This window comes from Erpetoichthys calabaricus, chromosome 15 (genome assembly GCF_900747795.2).
Source record: "Erpetoichthys calabaricus chromosome 15, fErpCal1.3, whole genome shotgun sequence".
NCBI lineage: Eukaryota > Metazoa > Chordata > Cladistia > Polypteriformes > Polypteridae > Erpetoichthys > Erpetoichthys calabaricus.
The window spans coordinates 77,603,774-77,618,751 of record NC_041408.2 but is presented as its reverse complement, the minus strand read 5'-3'; the positions used below and the strand labels follow the sequence as shown (position 1 = coordinate 77,618,751).

The 14,978-nt window shown below is 36.2% G+C and overlaps 1 protein-coding gene across 7 annotated transcripts in view; it reads left to right on the top strand.

Moving 5' to 3' along the window:
- The window catches only part of LOC114666113 (spectrin beta chain, non-erythrocytic 1), a 521,913-nt gene that overhangs the window by 110,746 nt on the left and 396,189 nt on the right, over window positions 1–14,978 (top strand). For all 7 annotated transcript variants that reach the window (XR_007933536.1, XM_051919168.1, XM_051919167.1 and 4 more), the window contains exon 11: window positions 8,169–8,343. Coding sequence is in view for 6 of the 7 variants with exons in the window: in XM_051919168.1 (XP_051775128.1) it covers window positions 8,169–8,343 (175 nt within the window). In the remaining variant the exon portion in view is untranslated. The remainder of the gene's footprint in view (window positions 1–8,168; window positions 8,344–14,978) is intronic.

The following is a 14,978-nucleotide window of genomic DNA, read 5'->3' as shown; positions in this document are numbered from 1 at the left end:
GCCAATCCACCTAACCAGCATGTCTTGGGACTGTGGGAGGAAACCGGAGCGCCTGGAGGAAACCCACGCAGACATGGGGAGAACATGCAAACTCCACGCAGGAGGACCCGGGAAGCGAATCCAGGTCCCCCGGTCTCCCAACTGCGAGGCAGCAGCGCTAACCACTGCGCCACCATGCTGCCCTATTATTATTATTATTATTATTGACCACTGGTGTTTTTAGCTTGAAAAGACTCTGATGAGTCCATACTTCTCTAACAAATTCATTAACCTATCCAACTACTAATATCTGTTAATCTTTTGTTAGTGACTAGTGAAACAAGCAGGTTTGTGCACCTTTTATGTCACAAAAAATCAAACATTGGGATAATGGTGCTGGGCCTTCTCTACTAGCATTAGATTATTGTTCTGTAATCTGACATCTGACAGAATATAGCCATATAGATTTAAACGCTAAGTAAAGTGAAAGCCCAAAATGAAACACAATCAAGCAGCTTTGAGGTGAAAAGGGACAAGCCACAATAACATGCAGAGAATATGCAGACTACACACACTGAATGAATCAAACTGCAAACTGCTCATAGAGAAGCAGCACTAACTTCTGTGTAGTCACATGAACTACATGTTGGTCTACATGAGGCCAGCAAACAAAAGGAAAAATGATTTTCTGGATACATATGTGTTTTTCAGTGTACCAGGATTCTGTGATTCCTTGAAACAGGAACATCATACTGCTGGCTTATTTTACACAAAGTTGAAAGAGCACATGTAGTGTTCTTTGGTGACTTTTTCAAATTTATTACAAGCCTCCGCACAATGTCTTATGAATAATGTATTCCTGATATCAATCTCCTTTCTTTTTTCTTACTTTAACTACCTTTAAGGATGTAAATGGTACTGGACCTTTCCTACTTCTTCACAGGTGGGCTATGTGGCCTTGACAAATCATAGGTGCAATGTTGTTTCAGCTGGCACCATGGCAGTAATGACATCTAAGTTTGTGGATAAGTGAAAAAAAACATTTTGTGCGTGTTATGTTTTTGAGTTTTGGCTAGGAATTCTGACTTTGTTTTTGGTTACTGTTTTGGACTATTGGTTACTTTTGGTTTTGACCCTCGATATCTCTAGACAATCTCTTGATTTCCTGGATAAAAGTGTTCACATTACTAAACTCAAAAAATAAATAAATCAATAAAAATCAAACTGTAAATGAAATTCAACTTTTAAATACCATACAAACTGAAAATCATATGGCAGAAATTGAATCTTCATAAACACTAAAATATGCCAAATCATACTTCTGACATAGTCTTTCTTCTATGTTACAGTATGTTCTTTCAAAATCCAGACATTTCACAGCTGTTTGCTTTCTTAATGTGTATTTTGATTATTATTTTTCAAAGTTTTATTTTAATTCAGGGCATTTTTCTCTTTAATTTATTAGAAACAGGCCCATGCTGCAGTGTAGTCATTGCAGAACTGACATTGAATTTGCTGTATCATTATTACAACAGCAGATTGGTAATGGTCAGTCTGAAATGTATTATGAAATTAATAGCGAAAAGCCTTATTATTTCCTCCTTTTGGTGCTCCAAATTTCAGAGGAATGGTAAGGCGAGGGGGTGATTATTTTTTACATAGCAAACCCATCTTAAGGCAGACTACATTACACAGGATTTGAGTTTGATTACACTTTCTCTAAATTTGAGAGACATGACATTTTTGGACATAGCCTTTGTTGACTTGCGTCTGTTTATTAAGTGACCACTGTCCTGCTATTTTGTCCTTTTGATGTTCCCAATATAGAATTCAAGGATATGTTAGTTATTCCCTTGAGCAGCTCACAATTGAGGCCAGTAGGTCATTAGTCTAAACAGGAAACAAAGCCTTAAAACTCCAGATATGCTTTGTGTCTTTTTGGAGTTTACACTCGTTTCTGACCACATGGATTTTTCTCTAAATATTCCAGTTTGTTTTCATATTGTAATTTGTGGCACTAGCTGCTGTCAGCCTTTTTAACTACAAGGAATATTTCAGCTCCATGAAATATTATGTCTTCAAACAATGAGGCCACGCAGCCTGTAACATTATTATAATAAGACACTTGTTTTCATGCAACAATGCTGTTTGGGTTAGAACTTGCTTCTCTTGGTCTTGCATCTGAGAAACTGAGAAGAAACTGAGATAGATCGTTCGTTCGTTTGTTCGTTCGTTCGTTCGTTCGTTTGTTCTGACAAACTTTATTTGAAGCCAGGGGGAAATTTGTCATATTACCAAGGACCTCAAAACATTGAAAAAGCGACAATTTTTGAAAATACTAATGCAATGCAGCGTCAAGATTATGTTGGGACTTTATATATTCATTTTGTTTTGTTTACTACATAATTTTTAGTTTTATTAATCAATATTATTTTTTCATGTTATTTTGGTGAAGTCATTATCCAGTCATTTTGTGATCTTCCTTCTGTTTCATCGCCACAATTTTGTGCTGATCCTTGGTTGGCACCAGCCATGCTCTTTAACCATTGCTATGTCTATTGCCAGTCACATGACAAGGAGGGCAAATGACCTGTAATGTCATCACCCACCAACTGTTAAAGATGGTGGCATGCAGCTCACAGTATAAAAGTTTTTAGATTTCTAAAAAATACTCTGTGACATTCAGGAGACCTGTAGGAGTTAGGAAAAGAATTTTGCTCTTCCTTTTAACCAGGTTTTCTGTCTCATTTAGTCATTCAGGGTACTGATACTTTGCTTGTTCAATGAATATTCTTGGTAATTTCTCTTAGCCTCTTTATCTCTTGGTCCAAATTTTTTAACCTTTTATTTCGGGAGGCAACTTTTTTTTCCTTTGGCCAGTACAGGTAGAGATAAACACAGATCAGAGTAACAAACAGAGCAACAAAACCTGCATCCTTTCTTGGTCCGGTTAACAAAGCTTGTGACCTACGTTTTTCAGCTGGTGTTGTTCAACTATTCATTCTTTTCTTACCTCCTCTCTAGCTCTGTTTTTCTGTCTCTCTCTTTCTGAAGCCTGCCTTCTTTTGTTTCCCACCATTTGAGCCTTTGCCTTGACCCTGATTCTAAGCTCAGTGAGCCTTAAGACTTACCATGATTTAAACTCCTGTTCTGGAGCTACCTCTGGTTATGCCCCAGAATTAAATTCAAGGTAAGGGGCAGTACGTCTTTTACAAAAGGGACAACATGAATATGAATCCCTCTTTTAGCTGCAGGGTTACAGGTAGTAAGTTCCCTGACAGCCAATTTGCTTGTGTCCTTGTTTACTGTATTTTAACAGGCTGCTGACATTCAATTTTGGCTCAGCCATTGATTCAACTACTTCTAGGTCTAGCAATTCTTTGTGTTAAATTTATATGATTTATACCTTGATGCTTATATTTATGTCTGTGGCCACATCTGCTCTCTGTGTTATGTTATTTTCACCAGATGACTAACTGCCTTTCTTGCTTTGGACCATTTCTCCTTCACATTGATCTCTCCGCCTGTTTTGTCCAAATTCAGCCATTAATAAAGTCACAGTCTAAAATCAAAGTTTGCTCTCACTCTCTTCAGCATAATCTAGTCCTCTTTCCCTACAGACTGCCTCACAAGTAAAGTTTGATGGCTTATTTTTGAATAGAGGTCAGACCAAATCAAAGCGACAACTAATTTACTTTTCCTTTTGTAACTGTTGGGAAATTTTTCATGTTAAGAATGTTATTGAGTAAGACATGTTGTGATCACAAAATTATGTAAGAAAGTATAACTTATGGATATGATCAATGAGTGATGTTGATTAGTTTGGCTAACTACTTGTACCTTTTGGTGGCAAAAGTGGGCTTACTGATTATGGGATGTCAGTTGGCGTCCATGATGCACGATACATGAATCAGTAATCATAGATTCATAATTGTTGCACATCATTAGCAGATTACTGCTTTACACTGCTTTTAAATGTTATGCACAAAGCGCTGTTGGATAGTTTACTTCTACAGGCATACTATCCAGTGCAGGATTTAAGTATAAGCTACACAAGCTATAGCTTAGGGCCCCCGCCTTCTTGGGGGCCCCCAAAACAAATTGTCCGAGTGAGCAATTGTCATATATACTTAAATATACTACAGCATTATTTGTCCCAATCAGGCCCGGCCTTAGGCATAGGCGAAGTCGGCGTCTGGGGGGCCCCGGATCGACTCCTTGGTCTAATTTTCACGCATTTCACAGCGCTTCCAGGTTGGCTCCGCCCCCCTCAGGGGGCCCGTGGACCCCCCTTTCACCTAGGGCCCCATAATACCTTAGACTGGGCCTGATACTATCTGTTAATTCTGCTAGTTGAGAGCATCCATTGGTTTTCTGAGTCTACGTTTTCAAACAAGGATCACAAAAATCTAGAACCTCACTCTAAGCATAAATTACAAATCAACCCCATAATTATTTTCTTCTACAGTTAATCATACTGCAGTCTTAGATTTTTATTTTTATTGCTGTTATTTGAAAAAGCTCTGACCATTAGTTGTTGTAGCAATTTTACATTTTAATCAATTCATGTTCAGGTTCAATAAAAGTAATAATGTTGATTCTTCAAAGCCAAATACATTTCCAGCACTGGTAAATGTGCAAATCTTGTATGGTTATTTAATGATTTATACAGGTGGTCAGTGTTTAGGCAAATGTAAAGGAAATTGAACTTGCCATCTGGATTAGTTTACTTTTTTATTATTAATCTTTGGAAATAGCTAATACCCTTTTTATAACTTAAACTAACCATACACAACTTGGCGTATTTTTAATACATTCCGCAATGTTGACAGTGTTTTAAAAATGGGTTGTATTCAAGCATAACAGAGCTCTTCAGCACAACACAAACAAGGAGTTGCCTAGCAACCAGACCAGCAGAAGGAAGTTCATCCTTGCGCTAGTAACTGTTATATCTGTGACCATCAGCACAGCAGTGCTGTGGCATTTGGTCAAATTGGACATGGAGTTTGTTGTCAAAGTCTGATGTGATTTCAACATGGCTTACTATTTTTGATTTGAAAAATGCCTCTAAACAGCAGGAGAGGGCTTAAAGCACGACTGTCCTGTGTGACATGTTTTCTGCTGAGCGTCAAAAACAAGTTCCGAAAAAAATCTTTGCTGTCCCCAATCAAAACAACCGACTTAGTACATTTTTTTGTATTGCTCCTGCATTTGAACAAAGCATACTTTTGCTGGTTTGCATTAGATGCAGAGACATCACAAGCACAATTATTATTTATATCCACATTTTCCAGCATTAATTAACTAAAGGTTAAATTACAGTTAAGGGATTTCATATGATGCTTCCAGACAAAACAAAAGAACCTGGAGGCAAGTCATACCAAGTGGATCTACAAGGAGCGACATGATAACACTCAGAGTTCCACCACAAATACATACTTAGCAATTGTACTGGTAAAAAAAAAAATCAGAAATGTACGTATGAACAGTACAAATATACAATAACAATGAAGCATTTAGTGCAATCTAGATGCAGAAAAGCTATCAATACTGTTTTTCCTTATTTTCTTTCATTTAATGACCACTTTTAGGTCACCATGTAACAAATTGTTTTTCTACCATTATACACAATGGCTTTTCTAACACCAGAAAGATTCTAAAGTCTGGTATTTTGACAGAAAAATAAAATGTATTTTAAGCTATTGATAGTATTTCACATTTGGTGGTATTCTTCCTGAGGGTCATCTTGAAGTTTGCCATACGTATAATTTTGGCATAAACAATGTGTGGGTGAGTCTTCTTGTGTAGTGGATAATGTATTTTTTAAAAAACTCTCAAAATCTCAAGACATTTTTTTTGTCTTCCAAGGTCACAGTTCCTTGTTTCACCTCCTGGTGCTTTTGACTTGTGCAAATACTTTCATAGTGAAAAGAATAGTCACTTTTAAACAGACAGACAGAAAGTTTGTTCAAACAAACAAACTTCATTTGTCCCTGGAGGAAATTTGGCTTTTTACAAAGGCTAAATAAATATTATTATATTATGACAAGCAGCAAACCCTGTCATATATACACTAGAATGACTAAAATAAAAGACAACGTATGACTTGGCAGTTACAGTCACTGTAAGGCATTATGCGGGTATATTTCTGCTGGCATGAAGGAGCCCCAGTAGGGTTTTTTGACACACTTCTGCTGAATAATGCATTGGCTCAAAGTACATGGTGTTAATGTGTCAGTGTAAGGAAGTGCAACATTTATTAGTGTTTTACCTACATGTAAATATTTAGATGTCTGTTAGTATTTAATGCTAAACTATTGGCATTGTACTTACCGGGAATTGGAGTTCAAATTTCTATGTTGTGCTGTATATGACCAGTTTACAGCAAAACCAATATTTAGACTGTCATTTTAATGATCGAAGCCTTAATTAAGTATTAATATTATTGCATATATGTAAACAATTGACTTGCAAAATGAGAACAGGTTGACCTAAAACTAGGGATGCTCCAGTCAGGTTTTTTAAGGGCAATACCAATCATATGTTAGGCCGATGATTGGTCAAATGGATAAAGCATTGAATTTGGAAAAGGTTAAAGCACACTCCTGTTCTCCAACTTTCAAAAGAGATTGGGTATTTTGAAAAGAAAATCAGCACAAGTTTGTGCTAAGCACTCTGGGCATGGGTATATTTTGAAAAGTAATCCCGAGAACACGTGAGAAAAAGTGTTGGAAACATAAGAATGGAAGATATTTCACAAATAAGAGACCATTTGGTCCTTCAGACCCATTTGGCAGGTTTGTTTCTTTACTTGTGTTCCTCAAAGATTTAAATTAAAAGGTGAGTATGCCCGTTTTTTCATATCAGCAGTAGGCATATTGAACTTTTTACAAGCGGTATAGGGATGTTATTTGTATCTTGGTTAAAAATTACATTTATGAAAGAAAGCACTACTCCCTTTCTGCTACTTATTACAACCTAATTAATCTGAATTTATTTTGTACCTGTTATTTTTGACACCTGGGACGGTGCAGTGGCTAGCACTGCTGCCTAAAGGCTTCAGAATTGTTGGTTCAGATGTAGGCCTGGTTGTTGTTTTTGTATAGCTGGCACATTTTCACCATATCTGCAAGTTTTTTTTTTATTTTGGCACTCTGGTCATAGCGCTTTGAGTACTGAGAAAAGCGCTATATAAATGTAATGAATGAATGATGATGAATGATTCTCATTGTTTTTGGAAAGTAGACTGTACATTGTCCCAGTATGGGTTTCTGTATGAATGTGCCTTATAATGTACTGGCATCCCCTTCAGGGCTGTTAAATGATGTGCAAGTGTTGCCAGGATAAGTATTAAAAATGAAATAAATGGATTTGTGCCACACTTTATGGTGTAAGATAAAAATAATAATTAACCTATATGAATGTTTATAAGCAAAAGTAGAGAAAATGAAAATTATCATTACATTTAGTAAAGTTAGTCCAAAAATCTAAAGTTAAAACACATCAAAACATGTGAATCGAATTCTAAACTGTAATTAAAGTAAGTATTTCCATGAGTCACTGTTTATGATGCGCCCCTCACAATTTCTTTTGTAATTATGTTCACTCATTCAGTTTCTACAACTGCTTAATTAGGGGTTATAGGATGTCAGAGTCCATCTAAGCAGCATCTGGTGCAGGGCACAAACAATCCTAGTATGGGATGCAATACTCCTCTCTCACACACACACACATTTAGGCTCACCTGTCAAACTAACCTGATATACTTTGGGACATTAGCAAAAATCATTATACTCTAGAAGAAAATGCAGACATAGAGATAATATGTATACTGTGTATGTAACAATTATAAATATGATGGTGAATGTTTGCTAATAAAATAAAATGCAAAAATTGTTATCTAAGGGTACATTATAAATCTGTAAAAATAGCCAGACAGGAAAATGAAACAACCTACTCCAAGTTCAAATTAATCTTTTTAATTTATTACGGAGCATATTTTGTAAACAAAGCTATCTTTGTTTTTGACATCCTGGCATGTTCCTGTTTATCTATATATTTGGCAGACTAACTGCATTTTTGATGCATATCAGATTTTATACAGAATTGGGAGCAAAACATTTTTTTTTTACTCCTATGATGTCAGGCTAATACCATTTCTGTGTTTTGCTCGTGTTTTATCCCCACAGGAATGACAAGTCGAATCTCCAGTCATCATGCTCTGACTTCACGAGGGAAGCTGGTGACCCTTTGACTTCAACTCGAGAGTCACAATGCAGCGTGGGAAAAGAGGCTCACAGAATTATGGGAAAGGAGGTTAAGGAAGAACAGAATCGGCTGAAAGGATGTGTGATCAGTAGCTTGGTATGCCTGCAGTCGCAGATCTGTACTTGGGTGTGCTAACTTGTTAGATTGTCAGTTAACTTTTCCATGGTTACCTCAGTTTGATTTGCAGAGTCAGAGTCAGATTTATATTTGTGGTGGGCCAAGAACTTCAGAAATTCTGAAGACAGTAGCCTTTTACACAAACAAAACTTAAAAACATAACTTTAGTGCTTTCTAAAAATGAAACACCCATTAAGATTTTAGGCAGTGAAGTATTTAGGCTGGAAAAATAAATCATCTATTAAGGATGAAATGCTGCAAGGCATATAGCATGTTTTTGACTCATGATGACCCAATATGAATATTGTAAATTTAGATAAGTGCCTCTTACAAACAGGTATGAACAAGAAGGAAATCTTATCATTACAAATAAAAAATGGTTCATTTGCCCCTTCATTTTATTATCATATATGCTCTAGAGGGCCTAGCAGTACCATAGACTGAAAGTTTGAGATGAAAGCGGGTTGGGTAGACTGAAGGCATCCAATGAGTGGCTTTAAGAAGGTCCATGGGTGAACTCTCCTAAGGTACTCTATGAACAGCAGAGGAGCAAAGCACATACTTATTATATTTCTACTGAGATTCTTTATTTTAGCCACTTTAAATGACTCCCAACATTTTTTTGGCCTAAGTCTGTAAACTAGATTTTACTTGTTATATTTTGCATAGTTTTTATTTTTCATTGGTGTCATGATACAGAACAGGATTATTAGCAGCCTTTTGGAGAATCTAAGTGTAGTAGCCTTTTTTGGAGGTTAAGTACTAAAAAAAGTTCTCTCTGTGTGGTTTGGGGCCTCCCCTGGTTGTCCATAGCTGTTGCTTAGCTTCCTTATGTCAGGAGATGCCCCAGTGCAGAGGTAATTGCTCAGTCACTTTGTATAGCAATTTGGTATTTAAATAAATCTACCGGTAACTTACTTGGAACATCCTTAATTAAGTTCTTATTTTAGCTGCAGTTTGTATACTTACTTAGAACTTACTTAGTCTAATGTTAAATTGTTAATCGTATTGTGCAAAATCTGTTTATCATTGTGTTAAGGTAAGAATGGTTTTCTATGTAGATGTTCCTCCATCATCACAGATGTAGTTGAGCATCATGATCACAGATAGTCTGATGATTAAGTTGGACTCTTTTAGATATTTTCAATTAAAATGGATCTAGATGTTCAAATACTCACCTATGGTTAAACAGCAAGAAACAATCACCTTTAAGAAATTTGGTATCAGACCTGGTTTATCTTACTAAACACAGAAAAGTAATTTTTGACACCCAAACTGGTAAACTGTCCATTTTTTTTTTCCAGCAGGCCCTTTTTTGTAAGATAATATTAAAAACCAAGCCTAACATTTACTATCTATGTTACAAATTATGGCATCGGTGAGAAAGGTCTCACTTTTCAATATAGTCACAGCTTTGACTTCAACTGTACATAGATTCATTGTTTTTTTAACTCTACAAATATATATATTTATTGCGGAAAAGTTGATGTTTTTTGCCACTGCCAAATTTGTTCAAAGTAGGCTTTTGGAAAAACTGCACAAAGCTAGATGTGTTTGTAATGTTATAAACAGAGTGTACATTGGAAACTTTTTAAACAATTTCATTTTATGATGATAATGGGCCAGTAAATTTATATTTTAAATGTGCATTTATTACTTTTGAATATTTATTTATTCATGGAAAATATGCAGTGTTTCTTAACTCTTGTGATAATTGAATTGCCCCCTTGGGCACAAAGCTTGGATGTGCCATCTTCAGTCAAAATTACTTTAAAAGACATTTCCTGTATGTATTTATCAGTTACTTGTTCACCCACTGCTCAGAAGAATTGCTTTAAATCATTACTATTTGTGGGTCCAAGGCTCTCATCGAGGTTAGGATCTGGACATTCACTGTACCATTTGCTTTTTAATTCATCCTTTCTGATGTAAACATTCCTGTGTACTGTAAATCATTGTTCGAATATACAGTAAAGGCTTAGAGCTATCCTAAGTATGGTTGCCCCTGCCTCTTGGGGTACCACTTGCAAAACAGAAGGAATGTAGCTTAAAAGGCCACATGTATAATGCTTAATAATTAAGCAATGTTTAAATAAAGCAATATTACAAAAATTACATACAAAACAATAAACAAATGAAAAGTGGTCATCTCTATACGGTGGAACCTCGGTTTGCGAGCATAATTTGTTCCGGAAACGTGCTCGCAGTCCAAAGCACTCGTATATCAAAGTTAATTTCCCCATAAGTGGTGGATTTATAACAAAGAGGTGGTATGAAAAGATATAAAATACATTCAAAATAATAAAAATAAAGTATCAAAACATTCTTAAATAAATAAATAATAACCAAACTGTAATTATAAACTCAAGCACGCATTTGTGACAGAACTTTGCTCACTGTCTTTCTGAGTCATGAACACTGAAATAAATGCAAGAAGCTTCCTAGATGCTGTCCTAAAGTTTTTTTATGACTTAATCGGAAACATTATCACCTCTCTCTTGGAGATATTTTGGCACGACAGCCACTCTTGGAAAGACTGATTGCTGTCCAACATTTTCTACAATGGAACAGCATGATTGTGGTTTAGTCCCAAAGCACAGAAATAATTATTCTAGACAGACACCACCAATTTTTTTTTTGGAGGTTTCAGGAATTATTTTTAATAATGGCATGATGCACTTCTAGAATATGTGTGTCTAATGACAACTTCAATTTGATCATAAAAGCCAAAGGTATTCTGAATTGTATTAGACAAGGCTGACATAAAATATTCAAACAGTTAACATTAATAATCCCTTTAAGTCAACTAAGATCACTAAGTGTTTATTCATTAATTTTTAAACATAATATTACATATGATTAATATTACTTTAATGCAATGTTGTGTCCCACTGACAAAGAGATCTGACCAAGTCCATTCTGAAACACATGCAGTAATTCAAAAAGTCAGACAAGACAAACGCTTTTATATTTTATATTATATTTAAACATTTAATTTAACTGAAAATCAATCGACCAAACGTTTTGAATGCCAGGAGATTTGTAATCAAATCATTTTATGACATGGTAGATGTGGAATAGTGGATGTCTAACTTTGCTGCTTCACATCCCCAGAGTTTGAATTCTTGTCCTGCTTACTGCCTCTTTCAGTTTTACCCACTCTGCATGTTTTTTCAGCATTTTTTTCCCCATATAATTTTACTCCTACAGACAATCATTTAAGTTAATTGGCAAATTTAATTTCACCTGGTTTGAGTTTGTGTGTTTGACTGTGCCCAAATTGGATAATTGGTTTAAAAAAATGCATGGATAGATGTACTGTATACAAATTACCATATAAAATAAACAAAGCAGAAATATATGTAGTTATAAATGAGTATATGAGTAAAACTTTATGAATTTCACATCTTGTCATCTTCTTGAGATAAATGTGGACAAGATCCATAAATGCCCTTTAACGTGCCCACTTCAAAAAACATCATCTTAAAGATATTATTCAGAATTAAACCTTAAATGGTGGAGGGTCAGTGATCGAGAGTGTATCTATATATATAAAACCCCTGTGTGCGTCCAGGTGTCCGTGTGTGGGTGTCTTCTGATGAAATGCGCATGCACGGGGCACAGTGCGATATTACTGTCAGAGAAAGTTACAGGCGTTTTACGGAAATACAAACCAGTATTACTGCGAGAGGAAATTAAAGGTACACAATACAGTGACACATATTACAGCCACATACAAGCCAGTATTACTGTCAGAGGAGATTAAAGGCATATTACCAACGCACACGCCTGTATTACCGCTAGAGAAAATTAAAGGTATATTACGGACGTATATATTATGGACGTACAAGCCAGCCGACGTACAAGACGGTATCCTTCAATAAGGGTGCGCACAAAAAGACGAGCCTCAAAAGGGTGACCTCAATTGGGCACAGCGAATAAAGGCGCGCTCAATTGAGGTCACCTTTTTGAAGCTCGCCTTTTTGTGCGCGCCCTTATTGAATACAGCCGTACAAGACAGTATCACTGTCACAGAAAATTAAAGACACACAATACACGGTGGCAGCCCATGAAGAACGGTCAGCTCAGCAAGTAAACATCAACAAAAGAAAGGCTGAAAGAAAGAAAAATACGACCAACAAAAAGAATGAGGTCAAAGTCCCTTGCCATTTAATATAGACTGTTCCTACTAATGTTTATGCACTACTGTTCTAGCGCCCGTTATTGTAACGGGCTTAATGACTAGTCTGTAAATATTCCTTGAGATGAGCTGTGAGAGCTCATTTTGCCCTCGGTCATTTGCTGCCAAGACAGATTGTAGTGACCTTGAATAGAACTTAACAGGTTTAGTATGTGAAGGAATGATGGATAAATATATCAGCAGCCATAACACCCACACTTCAGAACAGGTCATCCACCTGAAGCTATGCATGTTTGGGCCAATGGGAGACCATCTAGGAAGAGGTGTTGGTGAAGCCAGCAGGGGGAGATTATCCTGTGATCTGTGTGTGGATCCCAATGTCCCGGTGCGGTGACGGGGACACTGTGCTATAAATATGGTGCTGTCTTTCAGATAAGACTGAGGTCCTGATTATCTGCAGTCATTAAAGATCCCTGGACATATTTTGAAATGAGTAGGATTTATCCCGATGTCCTGGCTAAATTGCCCATCACAGCCTCATCCGTTTTGTCCACCTAATCAAACCCTGTCTCTATTTGGCCATTTGTGTCATCCCTTCACCACCTAATAACTAATGTGTGATGAGTGTACTGGCACAGTAATGTCTGCCATTGCATCATTCAAGTGGGTTCTACACATTGCTGGTGGTCAAACTAGTTCCCTTCTATGTAAAGTGCTTTAAGTATCAAGAAAAGTGCTATGTAAATGTTATTATTATTATTATTATTAATATTATAACTAGAAGGAAGTTAATAAAAACTGTTTATATCTCAATATGTAAACATCAAAAGGACATGCAGCTTTTACAGTAGGGAGGCAGAATCAAGATACAATAATAACCTTTGGCCTTATCTAATAACATCTATGATTACCACTGAGGGCTTCTGAAACTAAAGATGTTGCCTAGCCAAAGCAATAACTTTAGCATTTATTTCAGACGAAAAAGCAAGACAGAATTATACCAAAGCCCAGATCATATGTCTTCATAGAACAGAGTCCCAAGAAAGACAAATATTTACTTGAGAAAAAATTAATTGCACATTCAACATTTTTTTAATGTTACGTAGACCTTCCTGCCCCAGCCATTTACTTATTCCATGGCATGTTTGAATAGGGAGGAGGCTTTTGTGTCACTGTGAAATTTAGAGCTATGTGTACTGGTAAATATATAGCAGGTAATCTGAAAGCATCTAGGAATTCTTTCATAATAACTTGGAAAAAGTGATAGGCTTGGACAAGCCTAGTCTATCCATCTCAACATACTGCAAATCTTGACCCTCACAAGGAAAGTGAAAATGAATACATGAATGTGCCACCTTTAGTGTGGTTCATAACTCTCATTTTAAAAAATAAAATAACAAAAAGAGAAATATAAATGTAGATCAGCCATGCCAGTATGTTTCTTTTTAGGTTGTCAGCAGTTATTCTTGTACTACTTGTACTACCGTGTGTTGAAATTATTTGGACTGCCTCTGAATCAAAATCCTAAAAAGCTCAATGGACTAAAGGAGAAATGAGAAAGGTAAAAAATGGTAGCAGAAAACAGTCAGAGGAGCTGTGAAAGTCTATGAATATTTAGGGTATTATATATACACCAGTAACAGCACACTGTATGTTACTTGAGCATTCCTAGTCTTCATCCTCTTCTCTGTACGTTTACCATTCGTTTACTCAGAGGTTGATGCGCTTGCTGCTTCCTGAGCAGCTCTTCTTTTCTCCACCCTAGCAGCTCGCTTCTTCTCTTTTTTCATCGGGATCTTTTTGCGCAAAAAATGATTAAGTCAGTGTTTGTGTTGCAATTACTTAGTATGTTTTCCTTAATTTTTCACGTAAGCTGGCACTTAAGTCTTCAATCTGCCTCAAGAATGATTTAAGATATGAAGAAGTAGAGGAAGTGACGGTGAAGATGGTAGGGAATTAGAATGGTGCCTGTACATATGCGCCGCACGGCTGACCTGCTGGCCGCTGCCGAGAGTTGATTCTACAATAAAATAAAAATAAAAACAGGAGTAACCTTGGAGGTCAATCATAACCTTGAAAGCGGACAGTAGATGTCACGTAGATAGTATATGTGTACCAAATTTCAGGTCAATAGTTCAAACAGATTGTGAGCAACAGGTGATTTAAAAAATGCTGGACAGCATGGTAATGTATTATATAAGATTTTACATTTATAGACTGATTTTTAATTTCAAATGTTTAGCTAGACATCCAATGGTAGAATGTCACTGGTTATAAATAGAATGTATAGATGCATTACTATTCAATTATTTGCCACTTAGATTCCAATATGAACTCATAATACCATCTGCTTTAAGAATCTCTTACATTCATTCATGATTTTACCCAGATGGAGAAAGAAAGTACATCTAACAAGTTGCATTATTAACTATCATGTATTCTTTTATTCACTATCCTACATGTTTTTATTTTA